This window comes from Cricetulus griseus, chromosome 3 (genome assembly GCF_003668045.3).
Source record: "Cricetulus griseus strain 17A/GY chromosome 3, alternate assembly CriGri-PICRH-1.0, whole genome shotgun sequence".
Lineage (NCBI taxonomy): Eukaryota > Metazoa > Chordata > Mammalia > Rodentia > Cricetidae > Cricetulus > Cricetulus griseus.
In genome coordinates, this window is record NC_048596.1 from 48,239,403 (window position 1) to 48,249,148 (window position 9,746).

The 9,746-nt window shown below is 39.1% G+C and overlaps 1 protein-coding gene across 1 annotated transcript; it reads right to left on the minus strand.

The window, feature by feature from the left end:
• Nucleotides 1-5,589: 5,589 nt before the first annotated feature.
• On the minus strand, nucleotides 5,590-6,525 carry LOC100761401 (olfactory receptor 1440). Its single transcript, XM_027406831.1, has one exon. The coding sequence runs from the start codon at nucleotides 6,520-6,522 to the stop codon at nucleotides 5,590-5,592; it is 933 nt and encodes a 310-aa protein (XP_027262632.1). The 5' UTR covers nucleotides 6,523-6,525.
• Between the last annotated feature and the right edge of the window lie 3,221 nt (nucleotides 6,526-9,746).

The window sequence follows — 9,746 nt, forward strand, 5'->3', positions numbered from 1 at the left end:
CTGGTATTCTGTAAACTTCTTGCCCCTTTCTTTATAGACATCTCCTTTGCAAAAAAAATCTTAGGGATAACTATTGGTTTTACCACCAGCAGCTCCATAAACTGCCCAAGCCCCTCCCAACTGTCACCCACATTCCCCAGCTGTTCATAAGTGTGTGGGTTGATATCAGGGTCTTTGATTCGATTCCATTGGTCTACCTGTCTGTTTTTTGCCAGAACCAAGCTGTTTTCATTATTATAGCTCTATAAGTAGAGCTTGAAGTCAAGGATAGTGGTCTCTCCAGAAGTTCCTTAATTGTACAGGATTATTTTGGCTATCCTGGGTTTTTGTTTTTCCATATAAATTTGAGTATTGTTCTTTCAAGGTCTGTAAAGAATTGTGCTGGAATTTTGATGGGGATTGCATTGAATCTTTTTTGATAAGATTACCATTTTTACTATGTTGATCCTACCTATCCAAGAGCATGGGAGATCTTTCCATTTTCTGATATCTTCCTTAATTTCTTTCTTTAAAGACTTAAAGTTCCTGACATATAAATCCTTCACTTGTTTGGTTAGAGTTATCCCAAGATATTTTACACTGTTTGTGGCTATTGTAAAATGTGATGTTTCTCTGATTTCTTTCTCAGCCCAGTTATCATCTGTATACAGGAGGGCTACTGACTTTTTTGAGTTAATCTTGTATCCTGCCACATTGCTGAAGGTGTTTATCAGCTATAGGGGTTCCTTAGTAGAATTGTTTGGGTCACTTATGTAAAATATTATAGCATCTGCAAATAGTGTAAGTTTGACTTCTTCCTTTCCAATTTGTATCCCCTTGATCTTTTTTGTTGTCTTATTGCTCTAGCTAGAACTTCAAGTACAATATTGAGTAGGTATGTACAGAGTGGAAAGCCTTGTACTGTTCCTGATTTTAGTGGAATTGCTTTGACTTTCTTTCCATTTAGCTTGAAGATGGCTATTGGTGGCTGTATATTGCCTTTATTATGTTTAGGTATGTTCCTGTTATCCCTGATCTCTCCAAGACCTTATCATGAAGGGGTATTGGATTTTATCAAAGGCTTTTTCAGCATTTAATGAGATGATCATGTGTTCTTTTTCACTTTTTTGTATTGTGTATTATATTAGGTCATACTTTAAAAACCTGTACTCCACAAAATTGGAAAATTTAAATGAAATGAACAAGTTTCTGGATAGGTATCACATACCAAATTTAAATCAAGAACAGATAAACAACTTAAACAAATCTATAACCCTTAAGGAAATAGAAGCAGTCATCAAAGGTCTCCCAACCAAAAAAATAAGCCCAGGGCCATATAGTTTCAGTACAGAATTCAACCAGAAAGTCGAGAAGAGCTAATACTAATACTCCTCAAACTGTTTCACACAATAAAAACAGAAGGGCCACTGCTACACACTTTTTACAAGGCTATAGTTACCCTGGTACCCAAACCACACAAAGATGCTACTAAGAAAAATAATTACAAACCAATCTCCCTCATGAACATTGATGCAAAAATACTCAATAAAATACTGGAAATAGAATCCAAGAATATATCAGAAAAATCATCCACCATTTTCAGGTAGGCATATCCTCTTTTAGGAAAATTTTCTTATATGACTTTGTTGAAAATATTTTCTGGGTCTTTGTGCTGGGAATCGTTTCCTTCTATTTTTGTTAGTTGTTGGTTTGGTACTTTAATACTGTCCCAGATTTTCTGGATGATTTGTGTCTTTTTTCTTAGATTTAACATTTTCAATCGTATCTTCAATGCCTAAGATTCTTTCTTCCATCTGTTTTTTTCTGTTGGTGATGCTTGCAGCTGTGGTTCCTATTCTCTTAACTAGATTCTTCATTTCAAGAATTCCCTCGGTTTGTTTTCCTTATTGCTTCTATTTCTATTTTCATGTCTTAAACAGTTTTGTTTGTTTTTTTCAACTGTTTTTATTTTACTGGATTTATTCACTTCTTCTTTAAGAACCTCTACCATTTTCATAAAGTAGGATTTAGGGTCTTTTGCTTGTGCTGCAGCTATGTTGGAATATTCAGGGCCTGATGTGGTACAGTAGCTGGGCTCTGTTAGTGACATGTTGCCCTGGCTGTTGTTGATTTTGTCTAGGCCTCTGGGTTTGGGGTGATTATAGGTTTAGGTACCAATTTCTGAGTTTGTCTTTGTTGGCTTGGTGATTTGTTGCTTGGTTTCTGTTTCCTTTCTGGTCTTCTGGCTGGTATGGCCTGTGGTTGAGCTGGGAGTCATGAATTATGGATTTCTAGTGGTTAACATTGCCTCTCTTTGAGCAAGGGGTCTCTGCTCATGCTGGAGCCTGAGACATAGAGATGAGGAGAAGAGGAAGGATACAGGATAAGGTTAGCAGACACCCAGAGAGTGGGGGATGTCTGTAAGCATGAGGACTACCTGGTGGCTGGCATGGCCTCTGGTTCAACAGGGGCCTCCACCAAAAATAAATCTTAAAAATAGAGAGAGAATTAAGAGCTGCAGGTAAATTCCCTTAATGCAGCATATTAAGTACATTTATTTCTTTGAAAACTACCAAGACCAGAAAGATGTTGATCACAAGAAATTATTTTATTCACACAGGTTTTTCAAATTCATACACAAAACTTGCACACTATTCACTGTGTCCTATAGATGATTTGAATATGAAATCAAAGTGGATTTTGTTCCTTTATAGAATTGAATTTTACACAATGAAGCATTTTTGCTGATAAGGTCAGGACCTTGACTACAAGCAGTACTTCTGTACATACATCTTAATACTATTATATGATGACAGTAAAAACATTGACAATCCAATCAAGTAAAAGGAATGGCACATACACATATTTCTTTTCTCAACCACAGAACATATGTGAGTTAATATCCTCAACTTCAAACTGGAGTAAGTGAAAAGCATGGATGGAACAATATTAGATGTTAGTGTTTATTAAGGAGACAAATGAGATCTGGGTTAAGGACTCCAACTCTAACTTCCCTCAGCAAAATCCTGTCCAGTAACATTGTCAGCTGTCCCTTCCACATTCACACTATTGGAAGTGGGATTCTATTCCAGAAGCATAGTGTGTCAGGTCATGACCTCTAACACTTTTCTGGGAGCTTTTACCACATGAATACTTGAGGACCTTTAGAATTTTCCATTCGGAGCACAGAAGTCCCACGAGTGTCCAGAACAACTTCTGATAGAACCAATCCCTTGGAAACTTCCCCAATTTCTTTTCACCTGAGATTAAGGAAGTCAGAATCTTGGTTGGAGATAAACAGCAGGGGCATGTTTTTTTCTCCAGTGTCCTTTCCTCAGCATTTGAAATATCAACTCTCCACCATTCCCACAAAGGCTCCAAGGGAAATGGCTAAATTAAGATTTTCTGACGGGGCTGCAGTGATGGATTAGTGGTTAAAACACCTTATTGCCATTACAAAAGACCCAGGTTCAATTCTTAGCACCCACATGGTAGCTTACAACCATGCGTAATTTCAGTTCCAGGGGATCTGATGCTCCCTTCTGACCTTCATAGGTACCAGACATACATGCAAACTAAACCCTTATACACACAAAGGAAAAAGAACAAATCTTAAAAAAAATACTTACAAATATTTTCTTTAAAAATATATGTGTGTGGATACATACATATACATATATTTAGTTTTTATGTTTATGGATGTGTGCCTGCATGTGTGTCTGTGAAGTTTGTGTGTCTGGTACCTGCAGAAGAGGGTGTTAGATCCCCTAGGACTAGAGTTACAGAGGTGATGAGATAACCTGTCGGTGTTGAGAAGTGCTCTTAAGCACTAAGTCTGTCCTCTGAAAGTGCTCTAAATCACTAAGTCATCTCTTCAGACCCTAAACTATAATTTACTTATGCTTTCACAAGTCCAGTTTCTTGTCACATTTACCAACAAATTCCAATTTTAATTAGTAGCATACATCTTCCTAATACAAATATGCTTTATGAAATAAGCTTTAAAAATGTAACATATGGGCACGCAGAAGTTGCCAAAATCAGGATATAATCACCTCACCAACAGAGAGCTCATGTCTGATTCCCAATTTGTTGTTACATAAGATAGAGAACAATAAGTGACTCTACCCCAATAACATGACTTCCCAGCAAACTAGACAATAAAACTTAAACATGACAGATGTATTAGACATCTCTGCCACAACAAGTTTCTGTCTATGTGATGTTAACAAACCCATTATCTGTATGGTTAATTATATGTTGAGTAAATCTATAAGGGAAAAAATCAACTCAAGATTTCTAGAGGTAAATGGACTTTGGGAGCCCATTCCCTATGGAGGGATACTATTGCAGCCCAGATGCAAGGAAGAGGGCCCAGGCTCTCCTCCAAATGATGTGACAGACTTTAATGATCCTTATGGAAGGCCTCACTATCGTTAGGGAGTGGATGGAGGATGGGTTGGGGGATCAGTGGGGTGTACTGGAGGAAGGGAAGGTGAGGGAATGGGGGATTGATATGTAAAATAAGATTGTTTCTAAAATAAAAATGAAAAAGAAGATTTCTAGAGGTAAAAGAACAAGTTCAATATGAGAACTAATTTGGGAAAATCAAATGTTTGAAATGATAAATATATTTAACATAAATATACAGCACATAATAAATTTATGTGTAAGGACAGTACCCCTTTAATACGTACATTTTGTGTTAATGTATCTTTTAAAACAACACAAAATAAAGAAGTTGGCTGGAGATAAGGCCCAGAGAGTGCTTGCAGTGTAAGCATGAGGACCTGAGTTTAGATCCATAGCACGCACATAAAACTAAGCATTGGGATCCACATCTGTAACACCAGCACTGAGGACAGAGGCTGGAGACAGAAGGATCTGGGAGCTTACTGGCCAGGAAGTCTTATGGAAACTGTGAGTTCTGGGTTCAGTAAGAGACCTTGTCTCAATAGGTAGAACAAGGAAAATACTAGAGTCAACCTCTGGCATACACACATACATGTACAGTCAAGGACTCCAGCACATGTGTGAGCATATAAGCATCAGGACACCATGAACACACACACAATAAGTAAAAATGTTATTTTAAAAAATATCTTCTAAGGCCGGGCAGTGGTGGCACACGCCTTTAATCCCAGCACTTGGGAGGCAGAGGCAGGTGGATCTCTGTGAGTTCGAGACCAGCCTGGTCTACAAGAGCTAGTTCCAGGACAGCCTCCAAAGCCACAGAGAAATCCTGTCTTGAAAAACAAAAAAACAAAAAAAAATCTAGTTACTTATGGTAATTCCTCTCCTAGACAGATTGGGATACCTGCTGCCTCCTGGTCTTGTTGGTCTCTTGGCAACATTGACTAGTACTGGCATCTATGGCCATTGTAGTGATAGGATGTTCAACATGAAGTTTCATTCTGTCACAACTAGATAATGAAATACTTGTTGACTACTTTAGCTTATTGGTGGTTTTGTTTCTTGGATTTGTGTGTTTGCTTGTTTTGATCGCAACTGTATACTGATCTTCTATTTTCTTGGTTTTGTACTTGTCCTGTTTTGTAGTAGACATGTAGAGCAACTATATATTTACAATAAATTCTGTAACTAGTAACATCAGGAAAAGAGCCTCTTATTCCATCTGTTTAGAGAATCTTTGATTTCTTTGTTCCTCAGGCTATAGATCAATGGGTTTAGCATAGGGATTATAATGGTATATAAGACAGATGCCAACTTGTTTTGGCTCAGGTAATCTCCTGAGTTAGGATACATATAGACAAAGATACCTGAGCCAAAGAAAAGGGTCACCGTTGTCAGATGAGAAGCACAGGTGTTGAAGGCCTTTGATCTGCCCTCAGCTGATGTGATCTTAAGAATAGTAACAATGATGTAACCATAGGACACCATGATAACCAAGACAGATGTGAGTCCAAAGATCACTGTGAGCACAGGGTCCATGACTTTAAAGAAAAAGGTATCAGAGCAAGAGAGGGTCAGAAGCTGGGGCAGGTCACAGAAGAAATGGTTGATGACATTTGACCCACAGAAATGAAGCTGAAGCAAGGCACACAGTTGGATAAATGAGCCAAAGAATCCACTGATACAACATCCTGCCACCATCTGCACACAGAGGGCAGGGGACATGATGGCTGTGTAGAGCAGAGGATTACAAATGGCAGCATAGCGGTCATAAGCCATGGCTGCCAGAAGACAGCATTCTGCCAGACCCAGGCTTGAGAAGAAGAAGTACTGCATGGTACACTCCACAAAGGAGATGGATTTGTGCTTCCTGAAGAAGTCTAGAAGCATCCTGGGGGTAATAGTGGAAACATAGCAGATGTCCAGAAAGGACAGGTTGCTGAGGAAAAAGTACATAGGTGTGTGTAGATGGGTGTCCAATTTGATGAGAGTGATGAGGCACACATTCCAGGACAGTGTCATGAGATAGATTCCTAAGAATATTGAGAAGAGAGCAATGGTGAACTTTGGAAACTCGGAGAATCCCAATAGGATGAACTTCACAATTGTGCTGTTCTTTCCCCTCATCATTGCCTTGATGGTTCTGGGTCCTGTCAGGAAAAAGAGAATAGGTCTCTAGGTCAATTGTACTTCCAGCTTCTATGAAAACAAGCTTTTAGCCACACATAACACATAACCCAAGGGAATATTGAGTCATTTTTAGAGAAGTAACCCCACTTGACTTTACCTCTTGTGTCAGTTTTCCTAAATGTAAGATAGTTGCACTTTTTGTTATTGACCCAGCAGGCTCTCATGAATGCAAAAAAACATCTGGGGCTGAGAAAGTGGCTCAGCTGTTGAGTACTTGTTGCTCTTGTAGAGGACCTGGGTTCCCAGTACTCACACCTGGTAGCTCAAAATTATTTGTTACTTCAGTTTCAAGGGATCATATCTCTCCTTCTGGTCTCCTTTGGCACCCACAGACTTTGATACATGCACAAAGACACAGTAAAAATAAAATAAATATTTTTTAGTTTTTGTTGTTGCTGTCTCTAGCTGGGTGTCTCTGGCTGTCCTGGAACTCACTATGTAGACTAGGCTGGCCTTAAACTAACAGAGATCCACCTGTTATTGCCTCCCAAGTGCTGAGACTGAAGGCATGTGCCACTACACCCAGCTGAAATAAATCTTTTAAAAAAATACATCATCTGGAAATACTATTTAAAAAGATACTTTGGAAAATTCAGAATGTGATTGGTGGAATAACTGATAACATGAATTTAGATGTCAGATAACCATTACTGGGATGTGGTTCTTCTGTGTAAGCCATACCACTCTGAAAGACCATCTTACATTGTGCATACATCATTTTATCTGCAAATACGACACTAGAACTCATCTCACAGAGTTTGAGATTAAATCAGTTTAGATATACAAAGTAGCCTACTGGAACATAACAGGTAATGTATGAAGTGGTGTTGTTAGGAAATTGTTTCCAATAATTTTAAAGCATACCTTTGGTTTGTAAACAGCATTTAAGTTTAAGTGTTTGGGGCTGAGGGCAAGGCTCAGTCAGTAAGGTGTCTGCAGCATAAGAATGAGGATCTGAGTTTGATCCTCAGCATTCATATACAAGCTAGACATAGTGGTACATGCCTGTAATTCCACTGCTGGGGAAGATAGGAGGAGACAGGCAGATCCTCAGAGCCCACAGTCTAGCCACTCTAGCTAATTGGCGTGTTATATACTCAGGGAGAGAATGAAAAAAAAAAACACAATGGAGAATGATAGTAGAAGATACTCAAGTAAACCTCTGGTCTCTACATGCAACCAAACGTGTATACAAATGTGCATACTCAGATATACCACACACACAAACACACACTAATAATAATAATAATAAGAAGAAGAAGAAGAAGAATAAGAATAAATAAGAATATAAGCAAGATGGTAATAGCACACTCCTTTTTTAATTTAAAAATTTTATTTTTTATTTTGCATACCAACCCCAGTTCCCACTCTCCCCTTCTCCCACCTCCTCCATCTCCCACCCTTTTCACCCCCCTATCCACTTCTCAGAGGAGGTAAGGTCTTCCTTGGGAGTCAACAAAATCTGGCATACCAAGTTGAGGCAGGACAAAGCCCATGACCCCCACTTTACCCCCTCACCCTGTATCAAGGCTGAACATGGTATCCCACCATACGGAATGGGCTCCAAAAAGCTAGTTCATAGCCCTGGGATAGGTCCTGGTGCCACTGCCAGACTCCTCTCCCAACATATCCAGTCACATAACTGTCATCCACATTCAGAGGGTCTAGTTCGGTTCCGTGAAGGTTCCCCAGCTGTCAGTCCATAGTCTGTGAGCTCCCTCTAGCTCAGGTCAGCTGTCTCTGTGTTTCCCCCATCATGGTCTTGACTTCCCTCATTCATATGACCCTTCCTCCCTCTCTTCAAATGAACTCCAGGAGCTCAACCCAGGATTGCATACTCCTTTAATCTCACCTCAGGAGGCAGACATAGGCAGATATGTATGAGGCCAGCCTGGTCGCTAGAGCAAGTTCCAGGACAACCAAGGCTACACAGAGAAACGCTTTCTCAAAAAACCAAAATAGTAATAATAATAATAATAATAATAATAATATAAAAATAATTTTAATTTAATTTAAGAGTTTAAAGAAAATATAGATAAGTAATGTAGACTACAAATAGCTAAATTATAAATCAATCACAAGGTAATGAAAAAACTATTATACTTGAAATTGATTATTTTTAAACACTTTTAGGCATGATCAGATATAACCCAAGCTGGCCTTGAACTTGTTATGCAGCTGAGGATGACTTTGAACATTTGATCTATCACTCTCCATCTCTTAAGAACTGGGATGACAGGTGTACTACTAAGTATATATAGGTAGAATAAACTCTATCTTTCACAGATTGAGACCAAATATAGCTTCTTCTATAACTTCAATCTCATTAGGCATCCCAAACCATAGTAGTTCAGTGCTTCAAGCTCAATAGCAGCTTCTGCAGAAACAAACTACCTTCTTGTCTATCAATTTGGAACAATTGTTTCCATCAACGGTGCCAGTGTTCTGCCTTCAAGTACTTGGCAAGTTTTTCAAAGGAAGATACCAATCCTTATCTTGGTGGCATATTGCCTGGGGAGTGTTAAGAACTCTTCATTTTGTGTGGCATATATAATACTTCAGAATTAGAAGAAAGCTAGGTGGTATAAGCCAGCAATGTACATCCTTAAAGCTATTATGATGATGAAGAGAGTTCACTGAGCAATCTCAAGGGCTCAGCTCCTCTCACCTCTACCTCTCAGTTCCAATTCTGGGCCTGGGAAAGGGCCTCCTTGGCTGTCCGCCCTCTCCTTTCTGCTTCTATACATATGACTTCTCTGCTCACTGTTGATGGATTTAGGTTGATGGATTTAGGTTTGCCCCTAATTCTGACTATTGTGAATAAGTTTTCTGTGAACATTTGTGGAAATGTCCTTACATAGATGCACAATTTTATTCCTCTTGGATAAATAATCTGTAGTTGAATTACAGAAGTTTTTACTTGTTTGCTTCTAGTAAACAGGTGTGAAGAGGAAGCGAAGATGGTTCAGTGAGAGGAATGTCTCCAGCACAAGCATGAAGGCCTGAATTCAGAGTACAACACACACATGCAAAGCTGAGCACAGTGGCACAGATCAGTAACGCAAGCACTGAAGGGAGGGTGGAGGGAGGTGGATTGTCACAGCTCACTGGATAGCTAGCCTAATTGGTGAACTGTAGGTTCTGTAAGAGATCTTGTCTCAAAA

Bases quoted from the DNA above. Each gene is read 5' to 3' on its own strand.
- LOC100761401 (XM_027406831.1), bottom strand. From the start codon at position 6,522: ATGATGAGGGGAAAGAACAGCACAATTGTGAAGTTCATCCTATTGGGA.